Below are 16,325 nucleotides of genomic sequence, written 5' to 3'. Positions count from 1 at the left end.
TCTGTTGCTGCCCCCAGACTTTGGAATGCTCTCCCAGTGGCCATTCGCTCCTCAGACTCCATCACAGTTTTTAAAAGCTTCTTAAATCTTGGCTTTTTACCCAGGCTTTTACATGACTGTTTCTACTGCTGCTTTTATGTGTTTTTACTCATTTATAGTTTTTATGTTTGTATTTTATAGTTTTTAAATTAGATTTGTTTTATATTTTCAGCTTAATATTTTAATTGTCATTTTTATTCTATGTTTTTAACTTTTGTAAACCGCCTTGGGGTTGTTTTTAATGAAAGGCGGTATAGAAATTCAACAATAAAATTCAACAATACTGCTCATGAAGGATTTCTTACCTGCTCAAAAATGGCAGTGAAAATAAGACCTCTGGTGAGGAGGTCCGTGTGGGTACTGAGTGTTGTGCTTGCCAGAGGGCTGAAGGTTCCATATGAAGAAGGGAGTTGTACCTCATAACTCTAATACAGGCTTTTGCAATGTTGTCTTAATTTTTGTAAGTGCAGTTTGTTGGATCTTAACTTCTCATTTTTATACACATTTTGATACAAAGGTCCTTTTCTTTTAGGCGTTCCGAGCTCTCCCAAACACACTGGATGAAATTGATGCTTCACTGAATGAGGAGAAATCAAGAGCTTCCTGCTTCACAGGCCTCAGCCCTTCAGTATGTACCTTCAGTATTTGACTCCCACACTGTACTAGGTTGCTTGGTAATAATAATAATAAGCTAAGCAGCAGGAACAATGTGTTGTAAATGCCAGATTCTGAATCAATTAGAATTCTAAATATCCCCCCCCCCCAACGCAAGACCAGTGTGTTCTATGTTTCTGTCTAAAATAAAACATAGGAGAACAAATAATCAAATCAGTTGATGATGGCAGATTCATTTGTTTAATACCAGGCCTGCCCGAGTCCTGTTTAAAACAGGTTGCTACTTTGCTGCTAGTCTCTCCACCCATTACTTTTCTCTCTGCCAGATACCCTTCCAGCATTGGGAGGATAAAGAAGTTCTAGTGATGAGCTCTAGGGAAGCAAACTATAGAAAGGAAGAAGGTTCAGCTCTCTTCACACACGTGCTCCTTTGGCTCTTAATGTCACACTGCTCTACTCCACTTTGTATGTGGTTAGAGCAAATCCAAGGTTGACAAAATAGGCTTGCTGTCATTATGTGTCATTTGAATGCTATTTATTTGAAATTCTGCAGTGCCTTGGATTCTCTTCACGAGCTAGAAATATTTGTATTGGGAGTACACAATATATTTCGTCATATTCAATTCATGTACTTTATGTATATGAACCAGCGAGGGGTACTGTAATATTTTTAGTTAAGATTTGGATTGTAAAATTCCTATATAGTCCATTTGGAAGATTATGCCTTTTAAAGGGACAAATTCCTTCCTGCCAGATTGTTGAAGAATGTAATAAAAGGACAGAAGAAATAGAGCAGATGACATTGGAGCTAGAGGAAAAGAAAAAAGAACTGGAGGACTATAGAAAAAACATTTCACAGGTATTGTATTTTGATTATTATTGCCATTATTTTCACTAGTATTTTGATCCTGAAATATATAAATATTAAGAGACTATAATGGAAAAGCAAATTTATTAAAGGTCAAACAACCATTTTGGCTAACTATAATAATAAATATTGTCCATAACCTCATCCCTTCAAATGGTGCATGAATTGAATGGCATGGCATGGCATGGCAGCTATGCGTACATGTGAGAATACCAGGAGCCAAGTATTCACAGTCACTGGAAGGGGCAGCTATCCAAAACTTGGGAACTGCTCTCATTTGGAGACCCCTGTACCTCTGGGTTGGGGGGGAAACAAGTGGTTCTGGTAAGAACTAATCTGCCTACTTTCCTTTCACTATCATCTTAATAGATAATTACCATCTTCACAATCTAGCCCACTTCAGCCTTAAATGTTCACACGTCCACCATCTTGAATTGGGGTGCATGACATCATCACAAACTAAGCCACTGAGGTATCCCTATGTTTCACTCACTACAACTGTACCAAATTTGGTTCAAATTGAATGATTTGATGATATCATTATTAAATGATTTGATGACATCATTCCAAACTATGCACTTCAGCCATCCCTATGTGTCCCTGCAGCTGTACCAAATTGGGTTCAAATCGGTTAGGCAATTCACAAGTTTGCTCACTTGCACTTCAAATGTTCATGCGTCCTCCATCTTGTATTGGGGTGGATGACATCATCACAAACTGCCTTTGAGGTGTCCCTGGTTGAGGTATTGACTCCTGGTGACCACAGAGCCATGTGTTTTTCTTGGTAGAATACAGGAGTGGTTTACCATTGCCTTCTCCCATGCAGTATGAGATGATACCTTTCAGCACCTTCCTATATCACTGCTGCCCAATATAGAAGTTTCAAGAAAACCACATGGCTCTGTGGTCGCCAGGAGTCAATGGCACAATATTTCCTTTTTGGTGGTGTCCCTAAAACTAAACCAAATTTGGTTCATATTGGTTCAGGCATTGCTAAGTTGATAGGAGAGAGAGAATGCTGGGTGATCTCATAAGCCTACTTTCCTTAAGAAAAGTAGGCTAAAAAGCCACATCCCAAACAGCCACAGCATGAGAATGCAAGGTTATACACACATCCCTAATATGCTTTCTAGGACTGAGGTGTGGAAGGGAAATCCAATAATAGCCTGCTGCCAAAAGGACTAAAATGGGTACATGGGCATAATGAAGTCTGTCTATTGGAATGGGGAGCTGGCTGAAGCGTATAGCTTGGAGTTTCCAGTAACCCATGCAGCCTGATGCTATCTGTACATGCCCATGCCATGGCCAAGGTCCAGTTCACAGGTGGAATATCAATACAACACGGCCTGCCTCTGGGCCCCCTTATTAACACTGCCATCTGCTCCCCCCACCCACCCATTGCCATGTCACATGTAGTGTAGCATCTCGGTGCCACTGTACTTTCCTGCTCCCATGCCAGAAGGCAAAACTCTGGTCACTGTCACTATCAATGGGTAACCTATTTAAAATGTTAACCATTACTACAGTAGCAAAAATGAAATCTTCTGCTGTAAAATCACTCTTGTTAACATGAGTGTCTTCATTTTTAGGTTAAGGAAAGATGGCTAAACCCTCTGAAACAGCTGGTTGACAAGATTAATGAAAAGTTCAGTACCTTTTTTAGTTCTATGCAGTGTGCAGGGGAAGTGGATCTTCATACAGATAATGAGGTATGATTAATACTGCTCTATATTGCTTAACACATGGAGAGGAAATTTCCCCCTGAAAGTATGGATCTTAAGGCTTCTGTTAAAGATTTAGGCTATATGTGCATATTTTATTTTAATGATTCCTGTTTAATACTGCCACCTTAGAAGCAGTTATTGGAAGACAGTAGCATGCTTTCTTGAAAAACAGAAGCTGTTCTTTTCAGAATAGAATTCATATTAATGTTCTGAATTGAACACTAGCAACCTGGCTCTATCATTTATTCACACATTTTTATGTTGCCTCAACCTTAGTCTCTTTAGGCAGTGTATAAAATTAAAACCATAGTTACACAATTTTTTAGACTGTGAGCCCTGTTGGGACAGAGAATCATCTTATTTCTTTTTCTGTGGGTGTGTTCTCATAACCGGCTCAGTGCTGGAGAAACAGGAAAAGGGAAATTCCCAATGTGTGTGCATGTTCCCAATTTGCAGTTGTAAAAACCCATACATTTTTGGCAATGTCCAGTTGACACGGTGCCAACCCAACATTTAACAGAGATTGGCAACCGTAGATCAAATCTTAGATTACCAGTCTCCATTAAAAGTTGATTTGGTGTGCTGCCAAGCTGGCATTGCCAAAAATTTCCAGGTTCTTATGACCACAAATCTTCCTTCTTGTTACTTCAGGGTCATGCAGATCATGAAAACCCACCCTATGTAAATCGCCTTGAGAACTATTTTTGTTGAAAAGCAGTATATAAACATCCATCGTTGTCGTCATTGTAGTAGTAAAAATAGTTAAACACAATAAAACAATTAAATACAGCCAAATATCTGGGTAAATAAAGACATTTTCAGGACTTTCTTCATTTGACAATTAAGTCAATCCCTGCATCTCATAATGAGTTTTTGTTTCTGCAACATAACTAATGAATGGTTTTTGTTGCAGCAGCTAAACAATCAATATACATAAAAATCAGTTCCCGGGGCTCTGTCACAGTCAAGCATTGCTCCACAAAATGGAACCCAGTATAGGCATATGTAGATTAAAGGGGCAGGACTATGCAAATAAAGGGACTATGCAAATAAAGGGGCAGGACTCAGTGGCTCCCTTGTATTTCATGGACAAAGTAAGTAGGATGCAGTCTAGGGAGCAGTTGAAAGGAGGGAAAACCTGAGCATCAGCCCATATACAGAGGTCAGCAAAGGCAGATTTAACACTATAAATCTCAAGTATACCCATTTAGTTTCTCACGTATACATGCACTTGGGAGTACCCCTGTCATGAAGTAAAGCTTTCTTTTTCACTGTTGATGCTCCATGACCCTGCCCCTGCCGGTGGGATCTCTCAAGGAGCATAGAGACGTGTTGTCTGAACACACACAGGACTACTTGCAGTATACTGGCTCTTCAGCCACCGCCACCTTCTGCCTGTCAAAAACAACCAGGCGTCCTGCTAATCAGCCATTCCATTGTTTGGCAGTGAAGAAACGCTGTCCACTTGCCAGGATAATTCCCCAAATTAATAAAGAAACTTAGTGCAGAGTTGTACTGCTGATCAAAGCCTTGAAACTCTGAATAGTCTGTAAAATATTATGTGCAAGTGTCTCACCCAGCAAAGCCTGTTGCATGTAAAATAGCAGAGCCTTGCTCAGCAGTGCCAATAATGGCCATTCCTCTGATGTAATCTACCTTATGCTGGTCAAAGACCATTTGATTGATTGATTGATTGATTGATAATGGCCATTGTTCTGAGGCTGAGTTTTGATTCCAGAGCAAGGTTTGTTTTTCATGCCACTCCTGGGACATTCGGGTGTAATCCTATGAGCTTCCATCATGCACGTGTAAAATGTTTAGATTGTACTGTTCAGATATGAGGCTAAAATTCTTATAATGTGTAGTGAAATCACTCTGCTGTATCCATGGAATTCAGTGACCTACTGTATAAGCCTCTGGAACCATTTGCTCAGCAATTAATTAGGGAATGGGCAAGAGAATGCCTTCTGTTTGCAACAAGAATATAGCATTGTGGAGAACTGCTGTTTCATCAATCACAGGAAAAATGAGGGCTGTCACCTGAGTTAAAGAGGCCTTAGTTTATTAATTTATTAAAACTTGTGATTGATCAATTACATTTGCAGAAATCTGCATATGCTTCACACCAGTGATTCAGGGCAGTGGGGAGGACAAGTCTATCAGTGGCTACTAGCCATGATGGCTATATGCTTCCTCCAAGCAGGAGGTGGTAGATCTCTGAATACCAGTTACAGGGAAGCAATGGCGGGAGAGGTCTATGCTTTCATCTCCTGCTTGTGGACTTCCCTGAGGCATCTGGTTGGTCACTGTGGGAAACAGGATGCTGGTCAAAATAGGCCTTTGATCTGATTCAGCAGGGTTCTTATGAATATGCGTTATGGATCAGCCTACTGAGATGTAAGTTCCATTCATTTTAGTGGAGTTTATTCCTGAGGAAATCTTCAGATTTCTTTACGCCCTGATCAAAAGTGCCTTGGTGGTAGGCTGGGCTTTACTTCTTTCTTTGTGGATCCTTTATTCCTTGCCAAGGTGATTCCTCTTAGATGTGAGTCAAGGACCAACAATGGCATCATCTCTCCTCCCTTTCCTGTCGGCAAAGTAGAAGTTGTGAGGGAGTGGCAGAGAACGGCAGACAGAAATACAGAGGCAGAGAAAAGGGATACATCTATAATTGGACTAAATTAAAGGGGGCACTTAATCATTTGGAAGATTTTTAACTAATTCATCAGTTCAATTACATGCTGGAGCCCTAAACAAAATACTAGAGTTCATATTTTATTATTTATTTATTATTTATTAAAACATTTTTATACCACCCAAAACTTTTGTTTACAGCAGAATAAAAACAAAGTAAAACATTCATTAAGACAAAAAATGGGGGGGGGACACGCACATTACAGCAATTTAAAAATTTTAAAATAATATTTTAAAACAGCATTAAAACCATTAAAACAACATTAATTAAAAGCCTGGGTGAAGAAATGTGTTTTTAAAGACTTTTAAAAAGCTGTCAGAGATGGGGAGGCTCTTATTTCACTAGGAAGCGCATTCCAAAGCCTTTGGGCAGCAGCGGAGAAGGCCCATCCATATTGTAACTCTTTATTGATTACATTTGTATCCTACTGTTCCTTCAATGAGTTGAGGTCAGTGTGTGTACAGTTACTTATTCTCAGCTGCTGGGTGAGGACATCTCATGTGGGTTATCCTCCCCAGCATGCTCCAGGAGGCAGGACATATTTAAATTAGTCAAAGCCTTTAAGAGGCCTGGGAGAATAGCCCCTCCCAGTTTAGTTCGTCCTGCAGAACTCCAGAGCGGATAACGCTGCCTTGCTTCTATTACCACTCTACCTTTTCTCCACTTTTCTTCGCCTCCTTCACCCTTCTGTACCTCTTTACCTTTGCGGGGGGGGAGAACCACCTCCTCTACCATTTCCATTCTCTTCCCCACTCTCTTCTCTTCTCCTGCCGATGGAACCTCAGAGATCCGGCATCCTTCGTTATTGATGCTGAAGGGGAAGAAATCGGCAGACTCCTTCCAGCCTGGTAATCCCCATCACCACCGTGTGATGTTGCACGCCGCTCAAAACGCCCCGCCACAGACCATTCCGTCTCATCGGGCACGACGGGTGGGGGGGGGGACACATAAGGGCCACAACCCACTTTTGGGACACCAGGGTGGCCAATTTACAGCGATCCAACACGTTTGAAACTGTGACCGTTTGACCTCCCCCCTCAACAGGCCTGAAAGCCCTGACCTCGTGGTCCTAGAGGAGGTCATCTTCAGCGCTCTTGATATCTTGCGGCCAGCGCCACTTCTGGCCAAGCCACCTGTGTCCCTCAGAGCAGATGTGCCAACCCCAAAGAAAAGGAAACCAATACCCGGAGAAGGAACAGATGATGTATCCACGGGCAGCTCCCTGCCAGCAAACCCTGCTGGGTTCCCGTACTTCAAAGCAAGAAGAAATTACTTCCCCTTGATCCATTTAGGAGGGTGTGGGCGGAGAAGCTCCAAATGTGATGTTGCTCCAACTACCGCCTATTCAGCCAGAGAGTGTACAGATAGAGGCCCCAACAATGCCGGCCCACTTCAGCCCACTTCAGAGTCCAGGCCCACTTCAGAGTCCAGGGCCCTTTGGGCCAGTAGCCCCTAGTGGACCAGTGCGTTCCCAACCTCCCGCAGGCCTTGCCATCCCGGCCTCCCCCTACCAGAGATTTGCCTAAATCCTTGTGTCTCTGGTTTTCCTCCCTGTTAAACCAGATGCTTGAAAAGCATCACCCAAATCGCCCACATAAAAAGTGCAGCAAACACAGGGAACAGTCCGCCACCTCCTCCTCACAGGACACAGATTCCTCTTCAGTGTCTCCTGAACGCTCTCCTAAAAATTAAAAAAAAAAAAAAAAAAAAGGTCATAAGCACAAGCATTCCTGTAAGTCCCAGGGAAGAAAATACAAAAAGTCAAACCAAAAGCATAAGCAATCCTCCTCTGAGCATTCATCCCTGATCTCTGACTATGAATCCCCTGACTCTCACTAAGGCAGACACCCACAGAACCGGACCCAGAACTTGAGTCCAAGGAAGAAGGAGAATGGTCGGATGGCCAACAGATGGAGCCCTCTCCCCATTCACGCAGGCTGTTTCCATCTGAAGACTTTTCTAACCTGTTTGTAAGTCTGTGCTTACAGACTCTGGGCCTGAATACTGAGGTAATACTGATACTTCCAGGCAGTCTTTAGTCCTTCTCACCACCTCTTCTCCAGATCTGTTGTTTCCACTACCAGAAACCTTTGCTTTGTGGAAGTACTAAGACAGGAGTGGCAGGCTCCTTATGTACAGAAGAAGACTACTACACTGGCTAACAAACACTATGGCTTTGTCCCTACAACAACAACCTTATTTCAGACACCTCCTGTTGACACTCACATGGCCGCTCTCATATCTGGTGCCATACTGCCCTGAGATAGAGAATCCGTGCTCAAGGACCCCACTGAAAAGAAGCTTGAATTCCAACTCAAGAAAAACAACGAATGCATTTCCTTATCCATACAGGTGTTCATAGCAGCTTCTGTCTTTTCTAGGGCATCACTACTATGGACGGATGAACTCCTTCAATTGTCGCCGCCTGATCCACCCAGACAGAGACAGATTCTCTTTAAAATTCAAAAAGTTGAAGCATTCATAGCAAATGCAACACTTGATTCGATACATTTCGGGGCATGTGCGCCACGGCCAACAACGTGGTCGCCAGACGCACCTTATGGCTTAAACATTGGCCGTCACCTTTACAGCCACTATACCTTTTGGGGACAAGGCCTTACAAGATATCTTAGTGGAGACGAAGGATAAGAAAAAAGTGCTTTCTTCGTCCACACTCAAAGATGGCAAGCAACCTAATAGCCGATTCAACTAGTGCTTTCAGCACACCTTTCGGCCCACAGACAGGGACGCAAGACCACAGCGGACTAACTGGAACAGGCCTCGCTTCAACTTCAAGGCTAACCCTACGAAGCAACACTTTTGACAACAATCCAACCCTCGACAGTCCACTTGACTCGCCAAGCATGGGAGGTCGTCCATCACTCTTCTTCTACGCCTGTGAGGACTCCATTTCTGACAAATGGGTCCTAGACACGATTCTCCACGGTTGCAAAATAGAGTTGATTGCCTGTCCCAGGGACAGATTCCTACCCACACCCTGCTCCAAATCCCACCTGAAGCATGTGGCTCTACAACAAGTGATCAACCACCTTCTCACCATTTCAGCAATAGAACCAGGTCCTCCACACCAACTCTGACAAGGTATTTACTCTATCTTGTTTACCGTGCCCCCAAAAGACATCTCCTTCAGAGGTGTTTTGGATCTCAAATTCCTCAACAAGTGGGTCAGACGCAGAAAATTCCAAATGGAAATGCTCCGCTCCATAGCGGAAACTCTACATCATGGAGACCTTCTGGCATCAAGTCAATTGACCTTACAGAGGCATATCTTCATATACCAATCAACCCACACTCCCACTGCCTCCTCCGCTTCTCCTACCAGGGATGCCATTACCAGTACACAGTGCTACCATTCGGCCTCTCGTCGGCCCCAAGGATCTATACCAGGGGTTCTCAACCTTGGGTCCCCAGATGTTGATGGACTTCAACTCCCATAATCCTCAATCAAAGGCCATTGGGGCTGGGGATTATGGGAGTTGAAGTCCAGTAACATCTGGGGACCCAAGGTTGAGAAGCCCTGATCTATACCAAGGTGCCCTTGTGGCTCACCTCTGACTCCAAAAGGTCTGACTCTTCGCTTATTTGGATGATCTCTTCATACAATCTAGAGAGTTCTCAACACAAGACATAAACACCACCCTTGCTGCATTATCTTCTCACATTTTTCTAATAAACACCACGAAGAGCCACCTGACTTACTCCATGCAACTCCAACACCTGGGGGTAGTCATAGACACATTGCGAGACAGACTCTTCCTCCCAGAGGAGAGAAAAGACAAGATACTACTCTTAACCCAATCTGTATTGTCTCTCAAGAGGGTGTTAGTCATAACCCTAGCCCAACTGCTGGGTCTCATGGTGTCCACTTTGGGAGCACTCCTTTGGGCACGCTTCCATCTCCACCCTCTACAATGGTTTCTCCTACCACACCAATTGGAGATTGGAGATCGCACAGAAACATCACACAAGGGTCACTCTATCTCCTTTAGTAAAGGAATCTCTATGTTGGTGGATAAAGCCTTCCCGCCTGAATCAGGGCAGACCTTTTCTGGACCCTCCCAGGATAATTGTCACAACAGATGCCAGCCTCTACGGCTGGGGAGCACATTGTCTTTCACACTCAGCCCAAGGCATCTGGACTCCACAGGAAAAGCACCACAGCATGATCTGGCTAGAACTGAGGCCCATACGTTTGGCACTCATGGTCTTCAAGAAAGGTCCAATTCAACGATGTCCTGATATGCATGGACAACATGACAGCGAAGGCACACGTAAATCACTAGGGAGGGACCTGCTCCCAATCCCTCAACCAGGAATCGGTCCTACTAATGCATTGGGCAGAGACCTCCATCATAGCACATCACATCAGCGGTTCCCTCAACACTCAAGTAGACTGACTGAGTCACCAAGAGTTGCACCTAGCAGAATGGAAACTCAACTCTCAGATCTTCCATCTCCTTACAAGAGCCTTGGGTCATCTGTCGGTGGACCTTTTCATGTCTTGCCTCAACACCCAACTACCTCATTTCTTCTCCTGGTTTCCATGCCAACAGGCAGAAGGGGTGGATGCTATGTCAGCTCCATGGCCCCAGGAACTATTGTACGCTTTCCCACAAGTCCCACTCCTCAGCAGACTGCTCCACCACATTTGATTGATGGGAGCACAAGCGATTCTAGTGGCTCCCTACTAGCCTCGCTGCCCACGGTTCACAGAAATGTGGTGGATGATTCATTGTTCCTTCCACCGAGGAACGATCCCCTTAGTCAAGGCCCAGTCCTCCATCACGACCTAGCCTGGTTCAGGCTTGCCACCTGGCGACTAAACACAACATACTCGGCCGTCCTGGATATGACAGACAAGTCCTAGATACAGTATTGCTATCCAGAAGGTCATCTACCAACCGAATTTATCAATCTACCTGGCATGCTTTTCTTTGATGGTGCAGGCAAAGCAAACTTTCAGCGATAGCATGCGAACTTCCAGAACTCTGACTGTTCCTCCAAGACAGCCTAGACTATGAGCCAACACCATCAAACGACATGCCGAACCCCTGGGATCGCTTCTCTCACCTTTCAAAGGGAAAGGCCTGACCTCTCACCCTCACTTGAAACGCTTCCTAGGAGGGGTCACATTGTCATCCCCTCCGGTAGTTCACAGGTTCCCTTCTTGGGACCTCCACAAGGTCCTCAGGGTACTACATGCACCTCCATTTGAACCACAGTGTTCTGTTTCCACATTCTGTCCATGAAGCTAGCCTTCCTAATAGCTATTACATCAGCCAGGCGGGTTTCTGAACTCAGGTCCCTATCCTCCAATCCCAGATTCTGCATTTTCTCCTCAGATTCATTTACTCTAATACCGGACCCCTTGGTACTACCAGAGGCGGCTTCAGTATTCCACAGATCTCAGAACCTAGTCCTACTTTCCTTTTGTCCTAACCCCTCTCACCCGAAAGAGAAAGATAGGCACAAGCTCGACGTTCATCACTGTCTGAAGGCTTACCTGTTTCAGACCTCTTCATTCTGTTCCATTGAAGCATTGTTCATGTCCTTCCTACCATCCATGATGGGACAACAAGTCTTGACATCTACTCTGTCCAGATGGATCAAGGCCTGTATTTCCTTGGCATATGAAGTCCAGCACCTTCCTACTCCATTGAAGCTCACAGCTCATTCCACTTGCTCAGCAGCCACCTCGGCAGCCTTCTCATGAACACTCCATAGGAAGACATCTGCAGAGTGGCAACGTGGTCCTCTCCATCCACGTTTATGAGACATTACAAGCCAGACCTACTGCACTCCTCTCAGGCTGCCTTTGGCAGGCGTGTGCTTCAACACGTCCTTCCTCCTCAGTAGCCGGGGTCGCCCTCCTTCCCAAGGTCTTGTTAGCTGTGGCATGTCCCATGTAAGATGTCCTCACCCAGCAGCTGAGAAAGAAGCATTGGTCACTCACTGTGAAGGCTTCTTCTTGCTGCTGGTGTTGAGGGCATCTCGACCCACCCAGGGTGTCCGCAGCTACTGGTCTGTACCTTGTTTACTTTTTCCCCTCAATACTTTTTTCTCTTACGGATTTTTTTTCTTCCTTTCTAGAAGCTTGGCTTGACTAACTAAACTGGGAAGGGCTATCCTCCCAGGCCTCTTAAAGGCTTTGACTAATTTAAATATGTCCTGCTCTCTGGAGCATGCTGGGGAGGATAACCCACGTGAGATATCCTCAGCAGCAGCAGCAGCAGCAGCAAGAAGAAGCCTTCATGGTGAATGACCAGTGCTCCTTTTTATTCTTGCAGAGCCCTTTGAAGTGGGCTAGAGGAAGGAAGTTTCATGGCTAAGTGAGGATCTGAATATGGGTCTCCCAAGTACTGTGCCACATTAGCTTCGTTCAGACATCAGCCAAATCATTTTAATTTCATATTTATATTCTACTCTTTTTCCAAGGAAGATTAAAAGGGACTTAAAAAATTAAAAAGTGATTGCTTTCATAATCTCCACATAGCAGCAAAAATATTTCTATGGGCTAGAACCTTATAATGCAAGTATATGGTATGTTTATAAGTCAGATAAAAATGTAAGCCTGTTTATATGTAACAAGGAGGGGAAAGATCAATTATTATTTCATCCAAAGTAGCCGAGAAGCCTTTAGTTGACTGCAGGGCGTCATAGTTGTATGACATAGGTGTAGGTATTGAGCCTGCAAAGCTATTGGATGCATTTTTGAGTATTATAAGGGGAACACCAGTCAGTGACATATGGCTCATCCTGTCCTCAAGAACTTCAAAATCTAGAGGACTATAAGGAAAGAGATTTTTGTTTTTGGTCATTCTTCATTGAGAATGCTGTAGGCTTCAGCTATGTGTGTATTCTCAGTAGCTTCCCACCCGCTCCACAGAGAGCAACTTTCCTTTTGAGATTTGACTCTGTTGTTGTCATCAGAGTCCTAGTCACATTTCTAGAGCCTTCCCGATAGATTTAAATGTTGCTGGATTTACATTAGCGATCCTTCCAGCAAGCAGAGCTTTAGGGTGAGACCTCTTAACAAAAACCTTTGAAGGTGCAGTCTCGGCTGCTCCTTGGCCGCTAAGCCAATGTTGCCATGCTTTGTGTCTGTAAGGATATGTACTTCCATTTCTTGGCATCAAAAGACCACCCCTGTGGTCTCAAGAAAGGTATCGAATAGACCAGTGCCAGTAGGGGCCAACATGATGGGCAGCCTTACATTGACGCTGGGGATCTGCCAGGACTGCTGTGCAACATGAAAAGCATCCCCAATGGTGTTGTGTGAGAGGGTTGCTGTGGAAAAACCCACTTCTGGGTAGTTCCCAGTAGCAGGAGTGCTGTACTGTGCAACCGCTTCTATCCAGTGCGCAGCAGCCCCAGCAGGTCTCTGACATCAACTTAGGGGTTGCCAGCATGTAGATCAGGAAAAGCTGACAGTATAGTTATGTGGTGAGAGAAACTCTTCTGATTAAGACTAGCTCATCAAAACCACCATTTTAGCAGGTAAAATATTTCTATTAACAAAACATACCCACTGACATCCGGAGCTGCCCTACAGAAAGGCTGCTCTGAACTCAGCCAGAATATTGTTGAGCAGCAGAGTGCACCATGGGGAAACTTATTTTCCTCCTCCCCTGCCTCCATAAGTGCTCTTTGCCTTCCAGAAATAAGTCCATGAGGGTCGCGTGACAACAGCGAAAATTTCTGTCCCCCTATATGTTCTCTGCTGCTCAGCAACCCTAGCGGAGTTCAGAGCAGCTTCTCTGAGCTGTGTCCCCAGATGGCTGCTTTGGATGTCAGCCACTGTTCCTAATAATTTTGAGCGATTCAACAACAGTTAATTTTATAAAGATAAAATCGCAATATTAGGTCTCAGTTAAAAGTTAAGGAAGCTTCACTATGACTTGGTGTGCTGTCTGACCTGACAAACTTTGCTTTGCCATCTCCAGCAAATACAGCTTCAAGCACACTTCATGTGCCTCTTCATGAAGAGGGCAAAGCAAGGTTTGTACTTTAGCGTGATGTCTGAATGGACAAACCATAGTTACTGCTATTGCTCTGCCTCTTGAGCTCCTGTAATTTGGAGATGGGAATAAACTTCTGAAACTGAGTGACACGTGGAGGGAAAATGAAAGCAGGTAAGCAGCTCTTATCAGTGGTTTAGCTATTGCATTTGGGAAGCCCAAACCATGGTTTAGGTTCTAAACCATGTTTAGTATAAACCAGGTTCCAAACCTGTCGTCCTCCAGATGTTGCTGAACTACAACTCCCATCATCCCTGATTGATTGGTTAAGTGCCGTCAAGTCGGTGTTGACTCTTAGCGACCACATAGATTGGTCCATAAATTGTGGCTGGGGGTGATAGGAATTGTAGTTCAGCAGTCAGCCAAATCTTTATTATGGTCATTGACCAGTATATATACAGGTTTAAAAAAAACACCCAAAAACTCCACAGTAGATACAGTAGTTCAGCAACATCTGGAGGACTACAGGTAGGGAACTACTGGTATAAACCATGTGATATTGTTTCTCTCTCCATTTATTGGGAATGACTGTGTGCCAACTTGCAGAACTTGTAATACTACTGTATCATTCTGACAGGAAGAATATGACAAATATGGAATTCGAATTAAAGTGAAATTCCGCAGCAGCACCCAACTTCATGAACTGACTCCACACCATCAAAGCGGAGGGGAGAGAAGTGTTTCAACTATGTTGTACTTGATGGCTTTGCAAGAACTCAACAAATGCCCCTTTAGAGTAGTAGATGAAATAAATCAGGTAGGGGTGTGTGTGTGTGTGTGTGTATCTTTCTTGCTTATGCTTTCTCAACTGCATTCACTAGCAGGAGAGAAAATCTTAATGCATTTATTTCTTTTAAAGGGAATGGATCCAGTTAACGAAAGGAGAGTCTTTGATGTGGTGGTAAAAACTGCTTGCAAAGAGAGCACTTCTCAGTACTTCTTTATTACACCAAAGGTGCGTGACTGAAAACTATGTTAGCAGTGATGGAAGACCTAACAGTTCTTGTAGGCAACCAACAGTTTCTGGTTGGTTGCCAGAAACATTCTAAAAACCTGACCTAAAATGGTTGCACTAGTGATTACCATCCATTTGCAGTTCAACTGAGCAGATATTAACCTCTAAGATTGTTCGTGTCTGGATCTTGCATATATATTTTTTATTTAACATATCTGTATACCACCCAAAACTTGCATTTTGGCTGCAATCCTAAGGTTTATATAAGGCTGCAATCCTTGGCTTATATAAGGCTGCAGTCCCTAAGCACATACTAGCAAACAAGTCTCATTGAACTCAGGATATTGATTTCTGAGTAAACATGCTTAGAATTGTGCTGTAAAGGAATGTCCCATCCTTATATGGACTTGTGTGTCTTTTGAGAGCTGCAGAAAAGTCCCTGTTTCCATTTCTTCTTTACATCAAGTCTGTGAGTTCTCGCAGCAGGGCTTTTGTGGCCCTGGCCCAGAAAATCATAGTTTGTTGGATTGTGAATGAGTTGTGTGCTTCTTCCTCCCCTTACTTGCTTAGCTGAATTAAAAGCTTCCTGGTTTGTTAAACCATGTTTCCTGTGACGTCTGACCCAGAAACTGTTTAAATGAATTCCTACAAACAAGCATTGCAAACCACAGTATGATCCTGGTTTGTAGGAATTGCTTAAGCCGTAGTTTTCTGATTTGGACATCGTAGGAATTTTGGTTTAACAAATCAGGAAGCTTGGGATTCAGCTGAGTGCATAAGAAGAAGAGGGAGTGTGCAGATATTGGCAAACTATGTCTTGTTGGATTGGCTGAAGTGGACCTCCATAGAACTTCCTCCTGAGAGACATCGCACCCTTCAGATATTAAGGGAAAGGGTTTTTTTTTAATTGGGGAGAATTTGATTATAGTGACATTTCTGAACCATTTCTCTCTCTTTTATCTATCTGATTTATATACCTCCCTTCCCAAAACAGCTCAGGGCAGAAATATGTTTTCCTTAAACAGTTGTTGGTCACCTTGATGTTGATGAGGGGAAAACAGAGGGGTGAGAGGGAGTATCAGTAAATAATAGATTTAGTATTTGTTTTTAATAGTTTAGTATACAGTACTATATTGCACAATGAAGTATTAAATAACATTAGCTGAACCTGCACAGATCATCTGTGCTCTAGGACTTAGTTGCTCTCCTTGCCCCACGCCACAGCCCCTGCTTTATTGCTCAGGGTCAGCCACCCACTCTCACCCCTCCCCTCCCCGCCACTTTCTTGCCCCTTACCCACTCCCTATCTCCATATGGAATCCCTACTGCCTAATCACCACTGTGCTTCTGTTCTGTTACCTCTGATCGGTAATACACTGTGTGGGCAGGG

The 16,325-nt window shown here is 43.8% G+C and overlaps 1 protein-coding gene across 3 annotated transcripts in view; it reads left to right on the top strand.

The window, feature by feature from the left end:
- Nucleotides 1–16,325, top strand: part of SMC5 (structural maintenance of chromosomes 5) — a 101,596-nt gene that overhangs the window by 83,351 nt on the left and 1,920 nt on the right. For all 3 annotated transcript variants that reach the window (XM_053298092.1, XM_053298094.1, XM_053298093.1), the window contains exons 19-23: nt 572–667; nt 1,409–1,513; nt 3,112–3,231; nt 14,558–14,737; nt 14,840–14,935. In XM_053298092.1, coding sequence (XP_053154067.1) covers nt 572–667; nt 1,409–1,513; nt 3,112–3,231; nt 14,558–14,737; nt 14,840–14,935 — 597 coding nt within the window. The remainder of the gene's footprint in view (nt 1–571; nt 668–1,408; nt 1,514–3,111; nt 3,232–14,557; nt 14,738–14,839; nt 14,936–16,325) is intronic.

This window comes from Hemicordylus capensis, chromosome 2, assembly GCF_027244095.1.
Source record: "Hemicordylus capensis ecotype Gifberg chromosome 2, rHemCap1.1.pri, whole genome shotgun sequence".
NCBI lineage: Eukaryota > Metazoa > Chordata > Lepidosauria > Squamata > Cordylidae > Hemicordylus > Hemicordylus capensis.
Note: the sequence above shows the minus strand (reverse complement) of the source record. Positions and strands in the feature narration are given on the sequence as shown.